At 41.4% G+C, this 27,298-nt stretch overlaps 1 protein-coding gene across 1 annotated transcript; it reads right to left on the reverse strand.

The window, feature by feature from the left end:
• On the reverse strand, positions 1–27,066 carry PPP1R21 (protein phosphatase 1 regulatory subunit 21). Its single transcript, XM_054171081.1, has 22 exons — positions 26,945–27,066; positions 23,548–23,616; positions 23,022–23,168; positions 22,184–22,285; positions 20,182–20,346; positions 20,019–20,077; positions 17,220–17,314; positions 16,309–16,361; positions 14,991–15,140; positions 12,757–12,858; positions 12,487–12,575; positions 11,910–12,046; positions 10,876–10,968; positions 9,803–9,930; positions 9,286–9,438; positions 8,471–8,563; positions 7,889–8,122; positions 6,026–6,061; positions 4,762–4,878; positions 3,791–3,889; positions 2,663–2,791; positions 1–830 (listed from the first exon to the last, which is right to left on the reverse strand). Exons 1-22 carry the CDS (start codon positions 27,002–27,004, stop codon positions 801–803), a joined length of 2,340 nt encoding a protein of 779 aa, XP_054027056.1. The 5' UTR covers positions 27,005–27,066; the 3' UTR covers positions 1–800.
• Positions 27,067–27,298: the final 232 nt, after the last annotated feature.

Genomic DNA, 27,298 nt, shown 5'->3' on the forward strand with positions numbered 1-27,298 from the left:
CCCCCCACCCTGTATTGTAAGAGAGCACAGTGAACTGATCTATTCTACACACATATTGTTTCACTCTTTTGGGGCAAATGATGATCACAATTTCTTCTAGCTTTAAACAGCTGCCAGTATAAATACACACATGTAAACAAAATGCCTAAGGAAGGGCTTGAAGCCGTTTCACAGAAGTATCCCAATTCAGCTGTTTGTGCTCTTCAAAACCCCAAATGCCAAACACAAGCAGCAAAAGTTTTCACTATTGCAGCCTAAAACAAAACAGTGATCCCACTGGCTTGTGTGAATGTACAGAAATAATTTAAAGCCACAATTCCAATTAACTCAGAAGGGCTGAGAACAGGAATAATACATCTACAGTAACTGAACAGATTGCATGGCCAGAAAAGGTCTCAAACCTAATTTTTAAGTGGCTATTAACAAGTGAAGGAATGTACAGGCTGATAATTTCATGTATAACTCAAAACCAGACAACTACTGCACTGGTCTACATTTGTTGGTGCATGATCGTAGTTGAAAATATACAAAACCTGAAGTCATTACACGAAATTAAAACCTGGTCTTAAAAAGTGCACAGTAAAAACTGAAGGGAATTACTATATAAATTATCCACAGAGTGGTTTAGAGCCAACATGAAGTTCTGTTTAATCTAAGTTCTACATATTTTAAAGCCATTTACAGCACCAGAACAGTTTGTTACTAGACCCAATGTGACCCCCTGCTTCCTGGAACAAGCAGGACTTGGATAACGAATCCTGTGCAGCAGCAGCTTCTGAAGACTGTTGATTAGCTGTGAGCTATCGATTTTTGTTCTTCTTAGAATTTCCCTGCAACAAGAAAGAAATGAACAGAACATGTCATTTGTAACAGAAAATCTAGACAGAGGCCATATAGAACCTGGAGTCTGATAAATCATCACACAGAATCACAGATACATCTGGCTGGAAGAGACCTCAAAGATCATCCAGCCCAACCCTTGACCCAACACTGAAGGGTCAACACTAAATCATGACCCTAAGTGCCAGGCCCACACACTGCTTAAACACCTCCTGGGATGGGGAGTCCACCACTGCCCAGGGCAGATCATTGCAATGGCTGAGAACCCTTTCAAGTGAAGAAATGTTTCCTAGCATCCAGCCTGAACTGGATGCTGCTTGAAACCATTTTGTCTAGTCCTGTTGGTTGACACCAAGGAGAAGAGGCTGCCCCCTCCTCACTCCAACCTCCCTTCAGGTGGCTGTGGAAAGAAGTGAGGTCTCCCCTCAGCCTCCTCTTCTCCAGACTGGACACCCTCAGCTCCCTCAGATGCTCCTCACAGGCCACATGCTCCATGCCCTTCACCAGCCTCCTTGTCCTTCTCTGGACACACTCCAGCCCCACAGTGTCTTTCCTGTAGTGAAGGGGCCCAAAACTGAACACAACACTCAAGATGTGGCCTCACCAGTGCTGAGCTCAGGGGAATGATCACCTCCCTGTCCCTGCTGGCCACAATGCTCTTAATCCAAGCAGGATACCACTGGCTTTCTTGGCCACCTGGGCACACTGCTGACTCACATTCAGTTGATTGTCAGCCAATACCCCCAGCAGCAAAAAAGAAAGAAGTACAGCCCAGCTGAAAACCAGCTTTTAATCATGGAAGCCTGTCATGTCTTGCTCTGAAAATCCCCTTATCTTTACACGTGTAAGAGTGGAAAGCAGCAGCTATTTCAAATTAGCACAACAGTACCTTACTTCAGTTGAAACCTGGGGAGGAAAGACATTTGAATTATCTCCCAGGACACTTAACTGTATTAGCCTCACCAATATTGTAAGGGCAATGAAGGCAAGTCAAATCATAATTCACCCTTAAGTGATATTTGAAACATAAACCTTAGAGGATCACTCTCCTTCCAGAGTACCACTTCAACTCTTCAAAGTATGACAGGTGAAAAATTCCAGAAAACATGTTATAAAACCCATGAAATACTATGGGCAATGTGCAGCCAAGAGCTGAAAGAAAAACACTTCCATACACAGGGGAGGGGGGGAAAGAGTCGACTCTGAGAAAATAAACTGTCAGCACAGGACCTTTAATCACAACATGTATTTTAAATTCTTTTTTTTTTAACCTTTCAGAGAAAATAATCTGTTAGGGTATTTTCTCCTTCAGGAGAGGGTAAGCCTATCCAAGGTGTGGTTTCTGCTGAAGGTCCTGGTCACACTTACTGGGTAATGCAAGAGAATGTGGAACACACTGAATTTCACCAAAGAAATCTAACTTCAGCTGACAGAGTTTAAATTGACAGTGTACAAGCTGCTAGGAGTTCAGAGAAACCTGCTTCTATGCATTCCACAATTAAAAGACAGTAATGCTAGTTTATTAGTTTCACAGAGAGGCAAGTGAAGGGGAAAGGCCTTCACAATGTCTGTTCCACCCTAGAACCATCGGAATAAGGCATACTATGGTTTAATCACTGACAGTCTTCTGTATTTTTCATTAAAATTAGTCACTGAATCATGCAAGACCAGGTTTGGAATTTTCTTTCCAGCTGCTAAGAACTGTAGCTTGTGAATTGGTTTGTTAAAGGGTTGGCACTGCAGGAATGCCAAATGCTACTCACAAACCTCCAAACCACAGCCAGTGGTTTCAGCTTTTACTTGTCAACACCTGGCAGCTTACCTTACTAGTCATCTTTAGTGTATCAATTTCTTCCCTTTGCTTAGTTAAGGTTTCATTCATACTGCAGAGGTGGTCACTCATCATACTTAACTGATCCTCATAGCTTCTCTTCGTCGTCATCAGTTCATCCTGAGGGATAACCACCAGAAGCCTTTGCTCAACATTAGTGACAACTGCAAACACAGCCAACTTCTGTCTCCACTTAGCCACACTTTTGATGTTGCATTTGTGCACTTACACTAAACCATTAAACCAACCCAACCAAACCCCCCAAAACCTTTATGAAAGAAACTTGATAACCCTTTTTCTTTTACCTGAAGTCTCATGCATGGTCTGTTCCCCTTTTTTGTGCTCGGTTTCCTTTGTAATTCCACTCCCCTCCACCCCCAATTTTATGGCTTAAAACAGGTAACGTTATCCCAGACAGGAAACAAGTTTACAAGGACAGAACATAGCCTGTACATGAACACAGATTGTATACAAAGCTGAAACAATCAGCAATCCACACGTGCAGATGCAGTTCCAGATCCTGACCCTCAGGAGGGATTTTAACTACTCTGACATGTCCTGGAAGGGCAACAAAGTGACATGCAAGCAATTCCGGAGCTCTCCAGTGCAGCAAAGAACTTAATACCAGTGACTAAAAGGCCTGGCAGATGTTTTCTGCAGGACCTGTTACTCACAAATAAGGAAAAACTTGTCAGGGATGGGAAAGCCAATGGTAGCCTTGCTTGCATCAACCATGAGTTAGTAGAATTTAACATCTTGAGTGAAGCAAGACAAAGAATTACAGCAACTCTAGATTTAGGAAGCGAGAAGTTTGGCTTATTCAAGATCTGCTTGGCAGACAGGTAGAACTGTCCTGAAAATTAAAGGGACCTAGGAAAGCTGAATCAAGGACAGCGCAAAGAACAGCCCAATGCTTAGGAAATGGACAGAAATTGCTTAGGAATTCTGGCAGGAGGCCAGCATGGCTGTATAGGAACTCCCAATTTCAGAAGCTTGATCTGAACTCTCTCAGCTCTGACTGAAGGAAGGGATATATAACTAAAGGCATAACCATGATCAACAGTTGTAATTTTTTTCCTCCTAACTCCCCCATTACCCATGATACAGTATTTTACTTGCCTGTAATCTACTGATGTTTTGACTAGCTAGTTTCAGCTCTTCTGTGAGTGATTCCTTGGACTTCTCTGCTAGAGACAGTCTTTTGGCAAGTGCTCGACACTACCAATAAGAACAGCACAGGGAGGGTGGAAGGAGGAAAAGTCAGTTTCAGAGTATTGCCTTATGCAGTCTTTAACTGATTGCTTTGGGTACTTCCATCTTTCTGTAATCCTTAGATGTCAAGAAACTTAGTTAAAGCTTGTGCACATCTTAAAATACAAAAGGTAATGTTCTGGCTAAACAGACATTTATTCATTTTACAGAACTAGCATATTTTCAACCCTCTAAACACATTTTTCACACAACTACTAAACAAGCAATACAACTAACTTGCTTCACACATTGCTCAAAGAGAAACACACTTCCTCTACCACTGGTCATCTACCATTGTAAAAGTATTTAAGAGGATTTTCTTTGTCAACCTGGAGCCTTAGTATATTCCAAAAAGTGTTTAACTGCACAAACTGCTTTCAGGGAAAAGAAGAAAATAAATTACCTCACGACTTGAAATGAAGTCATGAAACCACAGATACAATAAATGATTTTGTTAACTCTTGAAGTATAACTTAGACCAAAGAATTTCCTTCTCAGAAGTGAGCTCTTTTCATCACTTAATGATAAGCTCAAATATTTTTGAATGACATCAACATCACTAAGATGAAGCTAAAGCTAGCTTGGTAACTAAAGCCAGCTGCCCTGGCTTATATAAACAAACCTATATATAACAGAGATTACACTTCTCAATACACCTAACACAAGGGTACCACAAGATTAATATTTCATTTTTATGTATACTAGACACAGCCAAAGAACATCCCAGGAATAGATTTTGATGAAGCATTGTGTTCCATATATTTAAATTCACTCTTATTACGCTTGCCTGCTCAAAACTAAACTTACTCTTTCAGCATAGATGCTGTCTGCATGCTCACCTCTGCATGGAAGTGTACTGATTTGCTGTCAGCAAGCTGCAGATGGGATGTAAGCTCTGCTATCCTTGCCATATAGTGGTTTTTTATCAGGCCCTCACGAGATTCAGCATCTGGAGCCTGGCAAAGCAGAAAATTTAAGCAGACACATTTATGTTGGGCAGAGTGAATACTTCAACACCATCCTCTATACTGACTTCCCTCCTGAGGCCTAAGTGGTCTACCAAAAGCATTAAGTTCCCCAAACACAATGCACAAATTACAACAGGTCACTACAATTTGTCACTGATGGTGATTCTTCATGTCAGACTTCCTTGAAGGACAAAGAGTTGACTGAAGATGTAAGATGATGGCTTAATTTAGCACATCAAGTCTGCTATGAAGACAAAAATCCCATCAACTTCTTTCACTTACACAGACTTACTGGCTTTTCCCCTGATGGAAGAATTCCTTTGCACAGCTAAATTTCAGAAGCTGACAGCAGTCAGTGATGCATCTTCAAGTTTCTTCAGAGATTTGAACTTAAAAAACCCAACACCTGTCAGTTTGTTTTAAGTGACAGAGTAACCAACCAGGGGCAGCTTTCAGAGAACTTAAAATTCACCTGCAAGTTCAGCACTATGCAGCACCTTTTAAGAACTTCTACCAGTTACCACCTGGCCTCCACTCCCTTTTAACCATACCTTCAGGAGAAAAGAAGTGAACTAAAATACAAATCAGTTCCCTGCAGTATCAGAAAAGAGAAAGCAGTGAATCTTACTCCAAGTTCCTGTTGGGGTAATCCTTCTGCTTATATCAGTGCTAAACAAAAAGGTAACATTTAGTTTGAGAGTTGATTCCAAGTTTCTTTCAGTGTGACCTCTGGTTTGGGATAGCCTGTACGTAAGTGTTAAACAGCAGGCACTAGAGTCAGTGACTAGTTTTTGCATCTTGGGCCTGGCCTCAAGAGTTGCTTGGAATCCAATTAGGGTTACTGAAGTACAAAACAGAATAATGCTTTCCTCAAATTACAGAGGACAGACCTGGACCACAGCTCACAGTGCTCTGAGCTGCTTGCACAAATAGAAGACAGTAGTTCACCAGACAGAGGATGATAATTAAGAAATACATGGATTTCACAAACTCTAACATAAGTATGTAGATTATATGGGTGACTGAGGCCATTACACTATAGCATTCTTTGTAATTAGACCTTTGGAGTAAGTTTAACAGACTCAGAATTGAAGTATTTGCCAGATGTGAATTGATAATGTTTAAACTAGGTTACCTTTTCATTATCAGTAGTTATAGTCAACATTCCAATCTAGAAGGAGGAAGAAAATACACTTAAATGAGAAGTGCAAAAAACAGATACCACAGCAGCAAGTCATTCCAGCTTCAGTTAGAGAAGGATTTTAAATTAAAAAAAAAACCAAACAAATAAATCTTGCAACAGTTACAACTAAAACCCAATTTAAGTACTTCCACCTGTAACAAACATGAACACCTCCAACGTAATTCAAGCTGACACCAACTCCCCAGATACATCCCATGCCTTACAATGTACACCAGCAAAAAGCAATGAAAGCAACAAGATGCAGCTAGCATGACTATGCAACTGCTTGATTACATAAAACTAATTCAGAGGTGTGTCAGTGCAATGAAACATGGTTTTCCTTGCTCTTCAACATGAGGGGGTAAACTTGGACTTCTTAAGTACACCTGGCAGAACTCCTGGGTAAGGGTGGATGCCAGTAACTAGTTCCATGGAGCAGTACCTTCATAGAGCTTTTTTCTGATCTCAACAGGCCTAGAGATTTAGGTTTACATTAAAAATTTATATGGTGTTGAAGCACAGAATCAACCAGCTTGGAAAAGACCTTTGAGATCATTAACCCCACCAATCACCCAACACATCTAATCAACTAAACCATGGCACCAAGTGCCTCGTCCAGTCTCTTTTTAAACACTTCCAGGGACAGTGACTCCACCACCTCCCTGGGCAGCACATTCCAATGGCAAATCTCTCTTTCTGTGAAGAATTCCTCCCTAACACCCAGCCTAAACCTCCTCTGGCACAGCTTGAGACTGTGTCCTCTTGTTCTGGTGCTGCTTGCCTGGGAGAAGAGACCAACCCCCACCTGCCTACAACCTCCCTTCAGGGAGTTGTAGAGAGCAAGAAGGTCTCCCCTGAGCCTCCTCTTCTCCAGGCTAAGCAACCCCAGATTCCTCAGCCTCTCCTCACAGGGCTGTGCTCCAGACCCCTCACCAGCTTTGTTGCCCTTCTCTGGACCCATTTAAGCATCTCAACATCTTTCTTAAATTGAGGGGCCCAGAACCGGACACAGGTCTGAGAGTTACATTAAATACTGTGGCTAGAAAAAGCCATTCCCAAACTCCTAATGGATTAAATACACGATCAAACCCTTTTGGTCTGATTACTTCAAAACAATCAACTGATCATTTTTATCCTGGGGCAAAAGTGTGTGTGTGGGAAGAACTCTACTGAGTATTGAGCTTAGCAAACTGATTATTTCATACTGATGACATCCCTGTTAATATTACTTCTGAAGTGGCATTTCAGAGCAAAGGCCAACCTCTTTTAAATACCAGTAATAAACAGGAAAAAACAAACAAACAATTTACCAATGTAGAAAAGCAAGGATAGAATGCATGCCATTCCAAAAACAATTGTAAACCCCACTTGCATGCACCTCTGAAGGTTGTGTAAAAACTCCAGAGGAATGCTGAAAGCTTCAACAGCTTCAAGTTAAAATTAAGCTATAGTAAACTGATCTGGAAAAAGTCCTATACTAATCACCTCCTTCCATTTGCTTTAACACACTGAGAGATGAAAATAAAAAGAAATTGGAAACTCAGAGATGACCTGAGATACACACTACTTGCAAGGCTTCCTAACTACAGGGTCAGAAAGATCTGCAAGTTAAACATCCATTATTTCCCTACAAAACTCAAGGCACATCAAAACTCTGCAGAAAGCATTAGCAAGCAGCTTTGCAAATACAAGGAGTCCAAGTGTGAATGCATTCACACAGTCAAAAAGCTTTCATTATTTGTGTTCCACTGATCAAACAGCACCACTGCTAAAGCAAGTGGATTTTTCCTCTATTGAAGGAAAGAGGTCACTTACCAGACTAGTACTCTTAATAGGTTCCCTCAGACTCTTTTCTGTTGTTTCCTCCTTTTTCTCAGCTGCATTTGGCAAAGCAGAATGCTCTTGTATAGTTTCAGTTAGATGTCCACTAAGGGAGTTCTTTAGTTTTTGGTTTTCTTTCTCGAGCTTTATTTTAGCCAACTGGGCCTCCAACATCCAGTGTTCTTTTTCTTGTTCAAGTTTTGCAATTTTCTCCAAACTCTGCTGAACCTTTAGGAGGGAAAGTTCACAAGACCACATTATTGGATACAGGAGGGGGAAAAAAAGCCACATGAAAGAAATGTTTGAAGACAGTCTCGTTTTAAACCATTACATAAGTGAGAATGAATAATGCAGCAAGTGAAGAACTACTGATTTAAGCTCTAGGCCTAACAGTGGTCATGTGCCAAAAATGGCCATTTTATTTAGTCAGTAAGACATCTGCAGTCTCATTTTAAGCTTCAGTATACATACGTGCATATGCAAAAGAGCCACACAAATCTGTGAAGACTATTTGATACTGCTTTACCTTTGTAAAACACACTGTCACTTATGTTAGTAAAATTTATACCAAAATACCTGCTGTGCAAGGCCTTCTCTGCTTTCTGTGGAACTCAGAAGAACTCTGCGATTGGCTAAAGCCTCTTCATAAGGCACTGAATCTGCACAAGGCTGCAGAAGGACAAAAAGAAACCTCAATGCTTTGCAGAAGATCAGAATATGTAGTCTACATTTCCTCTTATTGCTTAGTCACTTCAGTAAAAGACAGACAAACATCTTTCAAGTACCTATCAGTCAGCAAAAAAACTGGCCTGAGCTCACAAAAACCAGCACCCTGAAATGCACACCTGATTAAAAGTGCACAGGTAGCTCCAGGTGTCAACTAACAACCAAATGCATCTTAAGGTCCACTTTACAGGCACTGCAGTGAAGTGATTTAAAATAACAATTGTTAAGCACACTGTCACTTAACTGCTAGTTTTAATGGAGATAAGAGGGGGATGTGCCAGTGTTTGGTTCAGCACATTTTCACCAGCACAGCTTCTTTTCAGCTATTTCTATTTCTTTTTTTTTTTTTTTTTCTGCCTGGTGCTGTCTACTCTATTGCAGTGAATGCAAGTATAGGAATATGACATCATTCACTCCATATTCCTGGTGAATACAGGAGGAAATTTAAGTAAGCGGCCACCCTTTCTCCTTGGAGTCCTGGCACAGAAATAATTAGTAGAAATGGGTCCCTCAGTTGTGAGAGCAACTATGCTCCACTTCCTTAGCCAAAGATTCTCATTCAGAGAATCTCATTAATTCCAAATACTGAAAATCCTTAGTTTGTGTTCTCTTTGGCATAACCAACTAGCAACAAAACTCTGTGCAAGCTTGCTAGCTGAACAAACCTTCTTCAAAGACTTCATGTAAGCAACTGCCTTCTTCTTGTACTGCAGCATGCACTCAGCTGAAAGAGGGCTGATGAATTCTGTTCCTCCTTTAGGCCCATAGCTCAATGAAGCAGTGAAGTGATCCAAGTTGTTGTTAAAGAATGAGGTAATCTACATGCATCAAGAAAAGTCACTTTAATTAAATTGACCAGAAAGATTCAACAGAGCAACTTAACTCCTGCAAGAAAAAGACAAGGATGGAGTGAAGCTGGACTTCACAAGAATTTCAAGCAAGCTACAGGCCCTTGCACAGAACCCAGACCTTAGTAACACAAAGCATGCTCTTCACAGTATCTACTTTCATCACCCATTCAGTTGTTTTTAATTTATATCCTGAAAATACCTTTGAAAAAACTTGATAGTATAGATTGTTAGAGGCACATCTTGATTTTCCAAGTCATTCAGCTAGGATTTGGGTAATCTGTTTATTTTTGGTTTAAAAACAGTTAGGGCATTATAATAAACCAAAACCCACCTTGCCCACTCCATTTGTTAAAGCCACAAGGGAAGATAAGATGCAGTCATTTGTAGTTATGAGTTTCTGTGTGGCAGTTGGAACATCTTGTTCTAAAGTGGCTTTCTGACTGTAGTGCTTGGAAATATCTAGAAAAATAAAAACAATAAGCCACACATGTCAAATTGTGATTTTCTGCCTGTTTAAGCAACCTTTTTTGTATTCAGCTTCTGACCTCAGGTTTCAAATGCTCCTCCCCTTTGTAAGTTGTGTAAAAGTTTAGTTCAGATACTCTCAGTTCTTCAGTGTACTGCCTGTTCGTGATCACAAGGAATAGACATTATGCCTGTTAGACAGGGCAGAATAAAAGTGTATATGGAGGTGCACTCTGTGCCCCCCAAAGTCATAGTTATGCCTCTGTGTAATTATATAACTTATAGCTAAGCTTACATTAAAGAAAAAATAAAAGGCAAAGCAAAACAAACACAACTCACAAAACCTTTTGAAAGTCATTACCAAAATAATCTTAGCTTAAACATACTAAGTAATATCAGCAGCACCAAAATTTAAAGACATTCAGGTATTTACCATGTAAAAACAACTTGGCCTAATAATTACTCATGTCACAAGTGATCATTACCGCTACATAATGCACCTATATATTACTGCTACACAATCCAGAAGTCCCAGGTCACCATCAGCAGTAGTAATAATTCAAAGCAAGTGGAAATTTGGATTGGGAAGGAAGAGAGAAGTAAGTCAGTCAAGCATTTCGGGGTAAGGGAGTGCAAGGTAAGTAGTATAACATTTATGGAGCTATCTAATGAATTGTACTCTCAATTTGCTTGGGAATACTACCCCTATTTCCTTTGTTCCAAGTATAAGTTGGGTTGATGGTACCTTATAGTAACTGTATTAAGAGGTAGGAGGTATTTATCAATAAATATCTTTGCTACAAGTAGTTAGCAGGTTGAGTTTATCTTAGTCTGTAAAAAGGCAGCTATGTCACATGCAGCATCGTTACAGAGAGACTACATGTGCTGTGTTAAACAGAAAGAAGCAGAGCTGAAACCCAGCATTATTCCTGTACTCACCTTTTAAAACATCATGAAATCCATGAAGACTTGCAGCAATGTTTGTAAACACCAAGTTGTAATTTGTCCTAAGAAGCCCTTCTGGTTTTGTACCTGAGAGTAGCATGTAGAAAAGAATGAATGAAAACAACACTAAGATTTGATCACAAAGGAAAAGTTTGGTTTGAAAATAATCCAGTTTCCATCTGCTAGAGACATTTGCATGGAATATCAAGAATCTTAACAGATAGAGCTCCCCTTCAATATTAAAATGTACACCAGATTTTGCCAGAATAGGCAGGTAAAAGACTTAAGTTTTTACAAATATCAACTGTTTTGGTCTCAAAAAGCAATCACATGTGCAAAAAAATTTACATGCTCACTGCTATAGGAAGGACCATCTGGGTCCTTCTAAAGAGTGAAGACTGAAATAACCTGAAGCTACACAATAATTGTTTCCTTTTAGTATTTACAGTATGCATTTGGAGTTTCCCCTCACACACACAAAAGTTCTACTCAATTTTTAGTGACTATCACGGGAGAATTAGCTTAATAATCTTAAGACCAGGACAAGCTGGGGTGGCAATTAACCAGAAAACAGTCTACAAACACCTTCATGATTAGGAGATGACAGAAGACAGACTATAAAAACCTACGGCCATTTCTTCTCCGCTATAGGTAACTTTCACTACCCTAAAGTGTAGTACATGTGACTGCTTGGTCACTTCCAGGCCTTCACCATGCCCCCATCTATCCAGAAGGAAGACCTCATTAAAGGAGCTCTACAGCACAGTCTCACAACCTGGATAAAAGTGGGTCCAGTGTGATAGTCTAAATGATAAGTGTGTTTTGCAGTATATCCTAGCAAAAGAGTAGAATTAAATCTTTTAAAAAAGCTCCAAAACAACAACAACAAACCCCAAACCCAAACGAAAAAAACCCAGCCAAACAAAAGCAAACAGACAAACAAAAGCAAAAACCCAGCACTGGTCCAGAGAAAACTGATCAGTTACTGAGACAAGTCAGAAACCAACTGAGCCAGAACTGGCACTTACTTGGTAACACCAGAAGACTAATGTATGTATTTAGCTTCTCAAAGACTGCAGTCAGCCTTTTCATGTCTCTCTGCAGCTCCGTGTTTTTAGCTTTTAAAGCAGCTGTGCAAAGAGAAGACTCACACTCTTCTTCCAAACTAGGAATATAGGATTTTAAACAAACAAGGCAATTAGCTTACACAAGTTCATGAGTTTTGGAGCAGATAATTAGTGTTGCTTTGGACTGGGCATGCAGAGAACAAGAGAGTAGCAACTTATTTGAGAAAGGTAACACGTAGTAATGTACCAATACATGATATCTACTGTGTGCATATAAATATCCCCACTCTTACAAGCTTCAGCCACAAGGCAGGAATGGTTTACACTCATGGCAAGAAACTGATTGCATCAGTTTAAAGACTTTCCCCCCCTCTACTACTTATAATTTACCTTTTGCTTCCTAAGAAGCACAGGCAAAGAACACCCTGGCTTAAAAGGCAGAAAAGGGTTTAAGGGTTGACTTAGTATTGGACGTTGGCCATCGCTGCATGACTGACACTTTGTGCCCCTATAATTTTATCTATCAAACCCAAGGTACCTTTTTAACTGGTAAGGAAGAATTTTCCTTAAAAAACATAAGTAGGAAGCTAAATGTTCTGAGAAGGCCTTCAATTTCACAGCTGTTTCCTGGAAGGAAAAAACACCACCTAAGTATTTTTTTTCCCCTCTGTAAACAAACCCAAACCCCCAAACCAACCCAAGCACCCAACCCAAACCCACCAACACAAACCCCCAAGCAGCCAAACCAACCCAACCAACCAGAACAAACCCCCAAACCAATGTCTTTTTCAAACCTAAGGAATCTTACCAGGACTGTCACAGTGTCTTCTGTAATGCTCTCAAACAAGTGCAGCATTCCTTCCTCCAGAGGACGGACATAGGAGGCGTTTTCATGAAGGTACTGTGAGAACTGAGCACAAAGACATTTCTAAATGGTGCTTGCTGAAGGCTCTTTGCAAACTGTTGCAAGTTAACAACTGAATGGTTTCTTTAGCAAAGCAGCTGTCATCTTAAACGATCCCAAGATATCAATAAGAAGATATAACAGCCAAGTGATACATAGCAACCTTCTTTAAGGGACACAAAGGCATAGTTTGTGGGAAAGTGAGAAAGTGGTGAAGACTACAATGCAAATTCTGGCAAAACCCCATCCAGGGCTTTGCCACAGCATCCTCTCTCATTTGAATTGCCATGCACAGCACACCAAAGCCTTTCTTTTTAAGTATAAACATTCTTGCATTCCTTCCTCATCTCCCATCAAATTAGTGCTAGATCCATGCACCATTAAGCCACCAGAACAAACTGCCCTACCTTCCTCCCAGCTGTTGCTTGCCCCTCAGCCCTTGTCCTATGCATCTACACAGCTACGCAGTGCGAAGTACTGAAGAACCAAACCCAGTGAAGACTGAGAGCAAGAGACACATTTTAATCTGTATCTAGGCCAGTTTCCAACATGGGTTAATGCAAAGGATGGAGTAGTAAGTCATGGGCAGCCAACTCTAGTTGAGAAGTGTCCCTGCCCATGGCAGGGTGGTTGGAACGAAATGATCTCTAAGATTCCTTCCAACCTAAGCCATTCCAGGATTCTATGAAAAGGAGAAATTCATGAACTTCCAAGAACTATGACAGTTTGGGCCAATTATCAAACTTTGGCCTCATGGACCTGCCTGACTTTGCTAAAAAACTGCATTCTATGGTTAACTCTGATTTTAAAAAAGTATACCTGAGAACAAAGGTGTTTACGCCTACACACAATCAAAGCAGCTTTCAATTTTGATACCACAGTAATATACAAGAAGCTTCTTCTCCAGGTTGACATAGGGAGTCAAGAGTGATCTTGGTTTTTATTTCACCCCACAAAAGAGACACCTTCACCTTTGATTATTTATACCACAACAGTAGCTAAAGATCCCAGGCAAACAGAATGCAGTGCAGTGTTTACAAGAGAGAGAGAAGCCAAGCTCTCCTTCATGCATGCACAAATCTGGAGGGTATTAGGGAAAAAAATTCCTCAATCTAGGGAGGAAGAAATGACACATGCAGAATGTTCCTGATTTGTGTTGCACAAGAGAGGACTGGAGTTATCTGGCATGACGCTGAAGACCCAGCAGAACCCAGCAATCCAATACTTAAACAGAAAAGGAATACTTGAACCTGGGAGGGAACTGTCCACATCTACTTTTGAGTGTCTGGTGGGGAAAAAAAATAGCTCGAAAGCACCAGACAAGACCTGGAGTTGGGAGAAAATAAATCAGTGCCAGTGTGCTAAGCCTCTGCTTGACACTTGTCTCATTTTCTGTACTGCATCAAGGGAAGGTTTTTGAGCCACTCAGAGCCAAGATCACACTGAGACACTTGCCAAGCAAATAGGTAAATCAATTGAAAATACAAGAGCAACAGCAGCCTCAGCAAGTTATTAAAAGATGTTTCTCAACTGGAAAGTCAGGGCAAGAGCCCTCAGAGTTAGAGGTAGCATGCACTGAGGCAATTAGGTGATGAATACACAATGGAGCAGACTATAGTTATGATAACAAAATGTCTCAGCTTTGAAGTCAGCTTTTAGAAAAGGAGAATCAAATCATGGTCGTGATCAAGCTGCATGTTTCAGCTGAGGGAGCAGAGTCCAAGTTCTCTCCCTCTTAAGATCAGTTTATTTCACATTAAACACAAGACCTTCTGTCTCAACATTTCCCATGCCGCAGTGCATTAACTAACACAAGCATCTCCTCAGCAGTGTAATATTTGGGTGCTTTAAAATCAGCCAGCTGAATTCACTTTGACAAATGCACTTCAGCACTTAAAAAGCAGAACTTTGACTATCACATTGCTCTGGCAGCAGAGCCATAGGGGAAAAGGACTCTCTGCAGCTACACCTTCATTCACATTCAGAGGATTTACCCAACAGGAAAGACTTCCCATGCAGGAGAGGTTGTCTTACAGGGACACACTCATAGCATTCCAGTAAAGACAGAAGTTTGTGTGACCAAGACAGTTCACTCCAAGTCTACATAACTGAATACAGCTGAAATCAGTAAGCTTTACCTTCTGATTTAGTGGTGATATGGTGTCTGTTGCAGAGTCAATGGGGAAGATTTGTACCTTCTGCTCAGTGTATGTATGGAAGTTCAAGAGAGCTGTAACGAGTTCTTGAATAAAAGCCAGAGCCTGGCCAGCCAGGTCTCGTAACTTCAGCTGTAAATAGAGTTATAAAATCATTACCTTCAACATGCAAAAATTACATTCAAATACAAAAAAAATCCTATGTCTGGGTACAAAACCCCCAAATATTCAGATTTGAAAAAAGTTCTATGGTTGGATATAAAAAAATTGCTACCAATGATTGCTTTCTTGTACTGGTTCAGCCTAAAAATACTTATAAGCAATTATCTGGAAGTTAAAGTTGATGACAAAACAATGCCACACGGAAGGGCACTGTTTTTCTCTGAGAACAAAGCACATTTTTATTTCACCTAACAGGCACTGCTGCAATTCTCAACCTACAGGCCACAAGGACAGTAAGAGTTTAGCACACTTACAGAAACCATCTTTGAAATGAAGATTTCTAAACACCAGTAGGTTACCTGGTGACAACAGCTCGGTTCTTTCAGTGTGGTGACACCTACTTGTAAGGAAATCTAGCTTTAATTAGTAAAAACCAGTGACATTTTCTCTCAGAATAAGAGGTGTCTGTCTTTCTAACTACAGTCACTTCTTATTCTCCCACCTGGGCAGAACCGAGCTGCTCATGAATGAGGCTGTTCTGATGGCTTAGTGCTGTAGGAAGGTACCCAAAAAATGAATCCAAACCTAGAACCTTCTGAAGAAGGCAAAAGAGAAGAAAACCACACTCTTTGTGATTTATGAAGGAGAAAATAAAGTCAAAAGTGACATTTCATCCAAGAACGGCATCCTTTTGAGATGCATTCCTAATGCTTCAGTGGAGTGTTAAATCAAGTGAACCTTCATTATGGATTGAGGACAGTGGGGAGTCATTAATGCAGTCATTACAGTCAATCTGTGTGTGTTAATTAGATATACAAGGAAGGAAAACAGACAATATTACTGATTGTTTTGGTCCTTTATGCTGAAGCCTGTGCAAATACACTAGCATGTGGCCTTCACTGGCAAAGCCAGTCATAAAAATGTTTCTTGGAACATGTTCAAGATTGCAGTCTTAAGCATGAGGGTGGTTCACCTAGCAAGTCAAGACACCCAATTTTGGACAGACTTTTTATTCAGTATTGACTATTTACAGAACACATCTGGTTGGAAGAGACCTCAAAGGTCATCCAGTATTCATTGACTATTTTTATTCAGCATTGTTTAGAAAGTTACATATGAAGCCACAAAAAGTGCTTACCTGGTTTCTTCTGTTGTGTAATGGTACATTCAGTGCATTGTATTGATTAGATCCTATAGGACACAGAAAAACCCCAGACCTGAGTTATGTGCACATGATTTAAGAGACATGTATTTGTAAATCATTAGTTTTTAACATCTAAGATTCCATTGCACTAAGACCACAGTTCACTTAAGTAATATTAACTAGAAAAAACCCAACCAAAACAATTTGCTTCAAAGTAGGTCTAAACATGGTCACTTAAGAGCTACTGCAGTGACTAGGTGGAGAGAACACACTTCTAAACTTGCTTCAGATTGGAGGTCAAATTTAACCATCTAAGCACCCTGGATTTGATGGGTAAAAACAGAATCCTCCTGCCCAAAAGAACAGCCTTCATCACTAGCAAGAGTGAAAAACCTTTAAGAAAACCCCTTAAAGGAATTCAAAATGACCCCCACATTCAAGTCACATTCGAGGGACTGTCAAATAAAGAGGACTGATTTTGCAGTGTTTTTAAATGTGCAAACAAGTTCCTGTATGCACCTGATTTGTTGATCATTTAGTATAAGATGTGCTCTCCACCTTTATTTATCCCTCCACCACACATTTATTTATAAACTAAACAAATCTTTGCTAAGAAACCAGTAAACTGGCAGTGTTTCTTCACCTTGTACAATATTCTGTCAACACTAAGCAAGACAAGTAGGAAAGTCCTCAAAAAGTTTTAATTTTCCTTAGATACATGCAAATAATTGATTTTTAAAGACCCTTACACAAAAATTATGTTGATTATTGTGAATGCTTCTTACAATTACACCCCAAGTGCCTGTTCAGATCTTACAGCCAGTACATTTTAATTCCTAAGGAGTACTTCCCTCCAGCTGGGTACTCCAGATTAAACAAGAAACCCAGACCAAGGCAATACATACTTGTGTCATTAAAAGGTACTTTCTCATTGATTATGCATAGAGATTCTTCCAGTCTGCTGCCCAAAGCTGCTTGAAGATTCTTTAGCTGTTGCTGGCTAAATAGCAAAGAAGACAAATGGAAAACCACACACACGCATTGTAGACCTTGAAAATTCAATCTGCATCACCAGCACTGTAGCTCACCATAAAGCAGCCTGAGGTGTGCAGGTCTCTGTTGATTTCTAGCTTTTCTAGACAGAAGGAATAATTTTTCCTCCTTTGTGTCACATTTAATACATGATATTATATACTAATCCCCAGCAAATGCAGTGAAAGATGATACATCCCTGCAAATTGCAATTCTACTCTTGAGAAGCTCTGCTTACTTCAGAGCTCATCTTTACATTATGTTCCCCTTGTACAATTATTGTATAAGCTGTATGAAGGAACTCTGTGGAATTTGAATGGCAATGCAGAAGAGCCTTTACATTAGCTACTGTATCTATCTGATGCAGTACTCCAATGTGCAACTAGCAAGTTGCCAAGAATTCAATTAACAATGTCACATCACTACTGGAAATACCTCACAAGCATTTCAAACCCCCATATTTAAACACTGCTCTGATACAGCCAACAAGACTTGGCACTTGTGTTTCCAATGCATTCTCCAGGGATTTTTCCTCTAGCACTGCTTCATTTTCATTTGATTGTGTATGTAGATGTGAACCTGAGTAAAGATTGCTAAGATCATTAGTATAGATTCCTGAGATGAATACTAACATATTACAACAGGATAAACATATGGCAACAAAGATTAATGCATGCTGATTCAGATCAAATTCCACAGCTTACACAACTTAGGCCCCCAAATTCCTCTGGTTTGCTTCTCCTCTGACTTCTAGAACTCCAGCACAGAGTGAAGGGAGGGGGAAGGTGTCAAAAACTTCATTTATTTCTTTTTACAAAAGAATGTGATGGAAGAGGATTCAAAACCAGACAAAGATAGGAAGAAACTGGCCAACAGGTACACTGTGCACATTAACAAATATTTTTCTTGTTGAGCAGCTCCAAAATCACAGAGTATCTGTACAGCATGAACTGCTGTAGCATGAGCCATGACAGAGAAACTCAAACACAAACTGCTTAACTATGGATGTTCCCTTTTAGTTCTTAAGGAATGACAAACAGGCAGCTTGATATGGTTTGGTTTACTTTCTACCCTTGCATTTTCCAGGCATGCAGGCTGTCAAATCTTGTATCCCTTGGCTTTCCTGAATAAAGCGTGGGTGTCAGAAGTAAATGGATCCCTTCTCCTAAAGGAGTGGGGAACAAGAGCAGCAGTACCCTCCAAGACATCTTCTGTCATGCATTTATCAGTGTTTTCAGTGTTTAAAAAAAGCCAGAAGTGGCAGGCATTCTTATTTGTTTTTAAAGCCCCCCCTTCTTAAATGGCAGGGACAGCTCCTTACAATGACATTGATTACCCAGTCACCATAGAACATGACAGGCAAGCTCTGAAGAGTAGGAGATTAAGACTACACCATTTTTCAAACACCACAAGAAGCAAATAGCAAAATATAGCTTTCATTCTTTGCCAAGTCATTCTTAGTGAAAGCCTGACTTGTATGAGGGGAGAGATACTGGAATCCTAGCATCTCTGTATTTTAATAATTTTGATAGATGCAGACTTCAAGGTCACCATTTGAAAGAAAGAACTTTTGATCTCATCATCCAGTATGCATATTAAAGACCTATACTGCACAGATGAATAAATCTTATGAAGAGCAACTGAAGGAGTTGGGGCTGTTTAGTTTGGAAAAGAGAAGGCCAATGGGAGACCTCATTGCTGTCTACAGCTACCTGGAAGGACCCTGTGGAGAGGCTGCTGCTGATCTCCTCTCACAGGTAATTAGCGACAGAACAAGAGGGAACAGCCTCAAGCTGAGACTGGGTAGGTTTAGAGTGAATATTAGGAAAACATTTTTCATGCAAAGAGTGGTCAGGCATTGCAATGTGCTGCCCAGGGAGGTGGTTGAGTCAGCAACCCTGGATGTGTTTAAAGGTGGTTTGGATGTGGTGCTTGGGGATATGGTCTAGGGGTGAACCCTGTAGAGAAGGGTTATTGGTTGGACTTGGTGATCCTGAGAGTCTTTTCCAACCTGAATGTTTCTGTGATAACTAACAAAATGTACTTGAATAATGAACTTCAGAGAAGTGCACCAAATTTGATTTGGCCCAGAGTCCACAACTTGCCTTCAAGGCAAAGGACGTATTCCAAAAAACTAACACCACAATCCTTCAACCCAAACTTTCAAATATCCTAGCTGAGGATATCTGATTGCTCAAGAAGCTTTTAGGGCTGAAGAGGGATTTTTTGATACTCTCTTCAACAGTCTGTTGTCTCTGTATACTTTTACCCAGGCTCTGCTCTTGGAACCATTTTGTCAAAACTCACATATCTTTGCTTTTATACAAGTTGAGTAGTTTAATGTAATGGAATGCTATAAAAGTAAATTCTTCAAGCTTCCACTAACTTAACAACTACTTAAATAGTTTGGTGACAAAGCTACTCTTAATGAAAGTTGAGTTTGTGGAATTGATTGCCTAGTTACATACTCAGCAGAATGACAAAGGGTCTGACCCACACAGATGGTAATGTTGTTGCCTAGTATTTTATCAGTGGGTTTTTTAGCCCTTTTAAGGTACTATTTTCCAAGACACCATCACCCAGTTAATATTCTCCAAGACAACGCCACCCAGTTAATCTTTTACAGCTTTAAATCAGTTTTTCATTATATTATATTAAATAAAAACACTTACCACTCTTCAGTTCGAAGCCTACAGTCCTTAGCTTCTCTTTCTAGTGTCTGAGACTTGATCTTTATGCAAGAAGATAATCTCACAATGTAAGTACTGACACAGCAAGACCTTTCATTTAAAAACTTTTCAAACTTGCAAGTAAGGAAGTGGGAAAAGTGCTTACTTCTAATTTGGCTTTATCATTCTGCAGCTTTTCTATGGTATCAGTGTGTTTCCTAGTTAAACTGTCCACCACAGCTTGGTGCTGGGCAGCATCAGTTTCCAAAACTTCAAGTCTGCTTCTTAGCTCCGCCTCTAAACGTTTGTGCTGTTCATCTGCTTCAAAGAACTGAAAAGAAAAAGCAGAGTTGACATGAAAGCTTTGTTTTACTATGGAATTGTCATGGTTTAATGAGTGGATGGATTGCTTTATTGCTCCAAAATGGGCGAAAGGACAAAGCTCATGCAAATGGATTGTACAGTAATGGAAAGGCTATTCACAAGCTACAATACTAGAGTTATATAGCAGTGAGCACAGCAAAGCATGTAAAATACACATAGTCTAAGCTTAACACACAAGCCCATTAAGCCCAAGGAGACAGAATCATAGAATGAATGATAGAATGACCAAGGCTGGAAGGGACCTCCACAGGTCATCCACTCTGACCTCCCTGCAGTCAGCAGGGACAGACCCAACTACATCAGGCTGCCCAGGGCCTTGTTGAGCCTCACCTTGACTATCTCCAGGGATGGGGCCCCAACCACCTCCCTGGGCAACCAGTTCCAGTGTTCCACCCCCCTCACAGTAAAGAGCTTCCTCCTGATACGCACTCTAAATCTGCCGTTCTCTAGCCATTACCCCTTGTCCTGTCACCGCAGGCCTTTGCAAACAGTCTCTCTCTTTCCTTCCTGTAGGCTCCCTTCAGGTACTGGAAAGCTGCTGTTTGGTTTCCCCAGAGCCTTCCCTTCTCCAGGCTGAAGGCCCCCAAATCCCTCAGCCTGTCCTCATAGCAGAGGTGCTCCAACCCCCAGTCCTTTTCCCAGCCCTCCTCTGGACCCTCTCCATCAAGTCCCTGTCCTTCCTGTATTGAGGGCTCCAGACCTGTACACAGCACTCCAGGTGAGGTCTCACCAGAGCAGTGTAAAATGGTAGAATCACCTCTCTGGATCTGCTGGCAATGCATCTTTTGATTAAAAGGAAAACATCATCCACCAAATCAGACCCAAACCCCAGTTCTCATCATTTCTTCCACCTGGGGTTTACCTTAAGCCCCAGGGCTCCTTCTTCCCCCTCACAGTAGGCCCAAACAGGCACAAGTGCACAGGAAGAATCTGCTAGGCCTTGAAGGCCTCAGATAAGCCTGGAACCTCCACACACACACCAGATAAGGTGTCCAGGGAGAAGAGAGGGAAGAAAAGAGGAAAATAACAACTTTGCAGCCAGATTTAAAGGGATGAAGGATTTATGGAAATAAATACACTATTTCCTGTGTCCACCCACTGCTTTGGACAGCCTGGACACTGGAGGTCTCAGCTCTGTAGCTTCCATTTAAAGGCACACAGTCTCAAACAGCCACAGGAAATCTAACTCTAAGTTATACCAATTTAATAGGCCAGTTAGTAACAAGTATTAGTTCTTAAATAGATAGAAATGTTATAATTCTATTTAAAAAGATTCAAGAACAAAGCACTCTGTGGTTATTAGACTTCTGTAGCACCTTCAATACATTGTTGATTAACAGCAGGTATTTGAAAAGTTAAACTTGAGCTCTAAGTTTTTTTTCCCTCAAGTTTTCTAAGAAGTTGAATGCATTCCATTTTGGTAAAGTAATTCCTAGTTTAATGATGGCCACTTGCAGAAAATATTTTAAGCTTTAAGGGAATTCTGAAACAGTGAACTAAAAAGAAGTTTCCATCCAGCATGTTTCATTCCAGCATGAACCATACAGCTCTTGTCAGTAGAGTAGCTAAGTGTCACCAAAGGTTAAAAAAAATCTAAATGAGAACACAATTATTCCACATATTGTCTTAAGAACCTGAAATTAAAATACATCTTTATGAACAAGCTATCTGATCTAACCTACTGTCTTACAGAAAACTAAGCTTCTAAATCTATTCTTCTATTTTCTCTGTTTGCGTGACCAGTTTTCTGAACTAAAAAGAAAGGTTAAAGACGTTTCACTCACAAGTATATGTAGTCGTTCATTCTCCTCTATCTTCTTCTGAAGATCTTCATTGAAGACACTTTTCTGCTCTTGACTCAAATGAGATGAGGACTCCACACTTTTCTAAAAGCAAATGCACTCATTGTTGCCCAGCCTCTGGCAGTATCCCAAAGCCAGTCCTCAAATATAGGAAAACACTTATACACCCTCCTCTGCTGGGAATTAGTGGTGGTACCTTACTGACACTAATATAGCAAAAGGTATGCAAGCTGCAGACAGCATCAACACTCTGACAGAGATGATCTTTCTGAATCTTAATCTAAATACTTTCAGAGGCAATTTGCACAGTATCCCCATGGCAAGTCAAGATAAGAGTAAGGGTGACAGGGAATGTACTAAAAATTCACTAGCTAAAAATTCAGATTCCAGATGTATTTAAAGAGATTCACATGAGAGCTGCTTAGAAAAGTTACAGTCACAGCCTGAAGAGTTAACCACTGACATCAAAATTACAAAGATATGAAATGAAGGGTGACCAGTTTTCTCATAGCAGTAGATTAGTGACAGAGATCCAAGCCCATCTCCAGTTGTTAGAATATTTGATAAACATCTGGAAAGGGAGACAGCAATGCAGCTGACACACTAGCAAGAAGAGTACAGAACTACTCAGCATATCTTACATGTATCTATTACTTGTTTTGTGGGTATCTCCACTACCATCAGTCAATAACACAAGTTCTGACAAAAACAGCTCAGCCCTTGGCACAAAGCAACTACTAACAGAAATTAGGGTAAGAGACTGACAGGAGAGGAGCAGACATCTGATAAGGAAGAGTTTCTCCCTGCCTTTAGCACATACCTTGTTCTTCTTGCCCCTAGCTTCACTCAGTGCAAGTTCATCTTGAAGTAACTCCACCCTCTTGGCAAGCTGCTGATTCCGAAAGGTCAAACTGTCCATTTCTTGTTGCAGCTTTCTCAGTGATTGATCCTTCATCTTCAGTTGCTCCTGAATGACCAAAAACTTTAACTAAAAAACCTTTCACAGAAGTAGATGTGAAAATAAGTGTAACAGTATCACACTAACAAAAACAACACACACAAATGCTTTCTTCACTACTTTAACCCTAAAGAGGCAAGAAGTACATAATAATAATAATTCAGAACAAAATCACTTCCTTGAGCTGCCCACAGATTCCACTTTTATGGATTACAAAGAACACTGAAAGTCAGCTACAGAACAGAAAGTCTCTTAGTAGTAAATTAAGTTCCTTCTTTATTGATTTAATCAAAATAGTCTGAGCAAAATGTATTCTTATTTACCCTTCCCATTCACCTATCTTGTCACAGCTTAATACACCTGACAAGCAGCTTTTTTGAGAGATTACCTTCAGAGAAGCAGAGTTTGCTTGCTCATCTACAACCCCTTTTTTCAACACTTGGTTCTGAGCACGAAGCTGAAAAATAAGAGATGCCAATAACTATGCAAGACAAAGGAAATAATAAAAGCCATTCATTAGAACGTGCACCAAGCACCACACTCTCTCACGAGAGCACCACAGGCATGCTTTTTGAAGTGGTCTGTTCAGGTAGTTACTACTGGTATCAAGCTGGGGAAAAAAAGTATCTAATTCACATCCTGAAATGCCAAGAAACAAGAAGTTGTTTTACCATCTGAATGGTTTAGTCAAATAGAAAGTACTACTTCCTCAATAAGTATCCTGGAAGGTTTGCCACTAAAATATACTTAAGGTTTGAAGGGTCCTGAAGAGGACCACAGAGATGATCAGAGGGCTGAAGCACCTCCCCTATGGGGACAGCCTGCAAGAGTTGCGGCTGTTCAGCCTGGAGAAGAGAAGGCTTCAGGGAGACCTGATAATGGCCTTCCAGTACCTGAAGGGGACCTACAAGAAAGCCAAGGAGGGCTTGCAGTGATAGGACATGGGGCTTTATGCTGGAGGAGAGTAGATTTAGACTGCTATTGGGAGAAACTTCTTTACAGTGAGGGTGCTGAGAGACAGGAACAGGTTGCCCAGGGAAGTTGTGGATGCCCTCTCCCTGGGAGTGTTCAAGGCTGGGTTGGACAGGGCCTTGAGTAGCTTGGTCTAGTGGAAAGTGTCCCTGCCTATGGCAGGGGGGTTGGAAGCAGATGATCTTTAAGGTCCCTTCCAACCCAAACCATTCTATGAACAGTGAACAAACATGGAAAATCTGCAATTTCTTTCCTGGCTAATCAAGTTCCTGCTTCTATTCAGTGCTATTTCTGTCTCTTCCCTCTTCTCCCCTAAACTGTTCATGACTCGTTCTGCAATGTAAGCAGGACAAACAATGAAGTCAAAATCTCTATCAATTCAAGGAGAGTTTAACTATACTCTAATGCAAAAGTACTTACTACTGGTAGCAGCAGATCAAGAGAACAGCTTGACAAACACTCAGGAAAATTCATGAAAAGCATAGAAGATAAAACCCTCTGTGACATGCTTACAGACTTCACTAAAATTACTGCAGTGAAAAGTCAGGAATCCTACTTCCCAGTCATTTCAGAGTACCTCTACCCTGCAGCAATGAGGATACTGACAGTTCTGTCTTCCCATTCCTTGATAACTGTTTGAATCCTGGTTTCTTCCATGGTAGTTTGCATTCATTTGACACAAAATTTGAGTCCAGCTGTTGCAGATATAAATTAAAAGGGTTTGTATAGCGTTTGGGAATATGTCTGGCACATGCATAAAAGATTCAACATAGAACAGCAATGGCTAATCTTTTCAGTCTGATGACTGCACTTATTTGAAAGGTCAAAAGTCAGTTGACACAGCTAAGCACAGGCTTTTGCCCGGCAGTATTCCCACAGTGCTGCTCAGGCAACACAATAAGGGAAGCAACTTTCAAGAGCACCACAAAGACTTCCAAGCACAGGGTTTTCCCAGGAAGAAAATGCAGTGCATTTTTTTCCCACCACAGCAAGATGTCAGATGAACTAGCTCCGTTGTGCTGCACTGAGATGCCCAAGCTAAAGTCTGATCCACCAAAGCCTGTTGTAAAATCAAAGAGCTTTTCGACTACTGCTTTCGTAAGGGTGGTGTGAGAGAGCCAAAAAATACAACTCCAAGGAAAGAAACACTCTGAAAACTCACATCCTCCTTCTGGACTGGTCTGTGAACTGAGAGGAGAAGTAATCCTTTGGCAGGTACTTCCTTTAGCATTTACTGAGTCTATCAAGCTCCTTAGCTTTCACATGATTAAGTGGATAGGAAAATAGCTTCCCAGAGCTATTCTGTTTCCACCTGCACAGTTGAGCAACTGATCACTTGCACAAAAGGAAGAATTATTTGCAAAGTTGATCCCACAATACTCTGGAATTTATGCACATGAGGCAGGATGAGACCAAAAAGCAGTTTCCACAAAGAACCAGTGAAACGTCACTGAACCACGTCTGGCAACTTCCAGACCAAGAAAGCTTTTGGACACCATCACAATGCTAAAAGAAAGAGGATCCAGCAGCTGGAACTTTCAGAAGGTACAGTCAAAAGCTCACACTTCAAAGTGAGGAATCAAGAGGCCAAGTCCCTCAATTCCTTAATGTGCAGCATTTTAAATCCCCAAGGTACAGCAGAGCCACTGTGGAAAGCAACAAATAATACCAACTCTGTGACTTGCAAAGTCCCAAAGTGAATTCATTTTTCATACAATGATTTTATAGAAACATTGGGAAAAAAAGTATTATTTTTGAACAATTTACATTCTGTGTTTTATTTTTCACAGCAATTCCACAGAGAATAGCAATTGAAGCTGCATCATTCTGTCATCTAAGGAAAGATGTCAAACACAGGCAAGTAGCTTGTTAAAAACACTCAGATGCTGGGCTACACAGCAACAAAGCACTGCCTCTTTTCCCCAAGGCTGTTGAAGAGCTCTGTATTAAACAAGGCTCCACCATGTAAGAAATTATCTTGAAAGAGAAAAGCATTCTCTGCTATGGGCCATAAATTTCTGCAAATACTGTGTTAAGCAGCACCCAAACGAGGAAACAGTGACCTGGGGCAGCTGCAGAAGAATGGGGACAGAAGGAAAAGCTTAGAATCAAGTGTCATTACTTCCAAGAGACTGCAAGCACTACTAACTCCACTGAACTACATCCACCAGTCAAAGCAAACTACAGGTAAGATGCAAGACCAAGACCTCATCAAACGTTGATGCCCCCCAAAAAGTCACCGAGTCTCATGCCCAACTGAGAAGTGGAGAAACAAATGAAAGCACTAGTAGTTCCATTTCCCTGGCGTTGCTAACTCCATTATCTGTTCTGATGGATGCTTTGCCGCCAAGGCCACTTTGCTCCTCACGCCCAGAGAGTACTTGGCAACATCGCATCCCCTTGGCGCCCAGGAAATTCGCACCTCCCCTACCTGCCCAGGTTTGCATTCGCCTCACCCTCAAGAAGAGGCAACCTTTGGGCCCGAAACACTTCACACTACCACAAAAATCAGCGTTTCAGCCCTGACCCCCGCTTCGGCTGGAGCACAGCGCCCAAAGCAACCCAGTCGGGCGGGAATCTCTGGGTTACACTGCTCCACGACGGCACCGGGGCGGGGCAAAGCAGGCTCAGGGAAGGCACGAGAAGCCCCGCCGACCGAGAAGGGAAGGCCTTCTCCTTTCAGAGAATCAGCCCTCAGGCACCTAACTGCCCGCAGACAGGGCGCAGGGAGCGGCTGGTGGGGAGGCGGTACCGGCAAGGGGGCGGTAGCTGCCTTTCGCCGAGCATCAGGGACGAGCTCTGGCACGTGATACCTTGGAGTACTCCTGAGCCAGCTTCTGGTACTTCCCCTGCAGGTCCGCGGCTGCCGCCATCTCCCCGCCGCCGCCTCGGCGCTTTAACGCAGCCGCCGAGCACCGCACGCCCGCGAAGTGAAAACGCACTTCCGGGTTCAGGCGGCGGGGACCCGATGGCGGCACCACCACGTGCCGGGGGAGCGCGGGAGGAGCTTAAGCAGGCGCCGCCGCCGCCGCCGCCATCTTGATTCAACTGCCAAGATGGCGGCGCGGCATGGGGCGAGGCCTCACGGCGCTCACGGCCGCCTCCGTTGCCACGGTAACGGCCTCCGGGCACTGTGCCGCCTTAAGCTACGGGGCCCCTTCCCTGCC

The sequence above is a fragment of the Dryobates pubescens genome, chromosome 2 (assembly GCF_014839835.1).
Source record: "Dryobates pubescens isolate bDryPub1 chromosome 2, bDryPub1.pri, whole genome shotgun sequence".
In the NCBI taxonomy this organism is placed as follows: Eukaryota; Metazoa; Chordata; class Aves; order Piciformes; family Picidae; genus Dryobates; species Dryobates pubescens.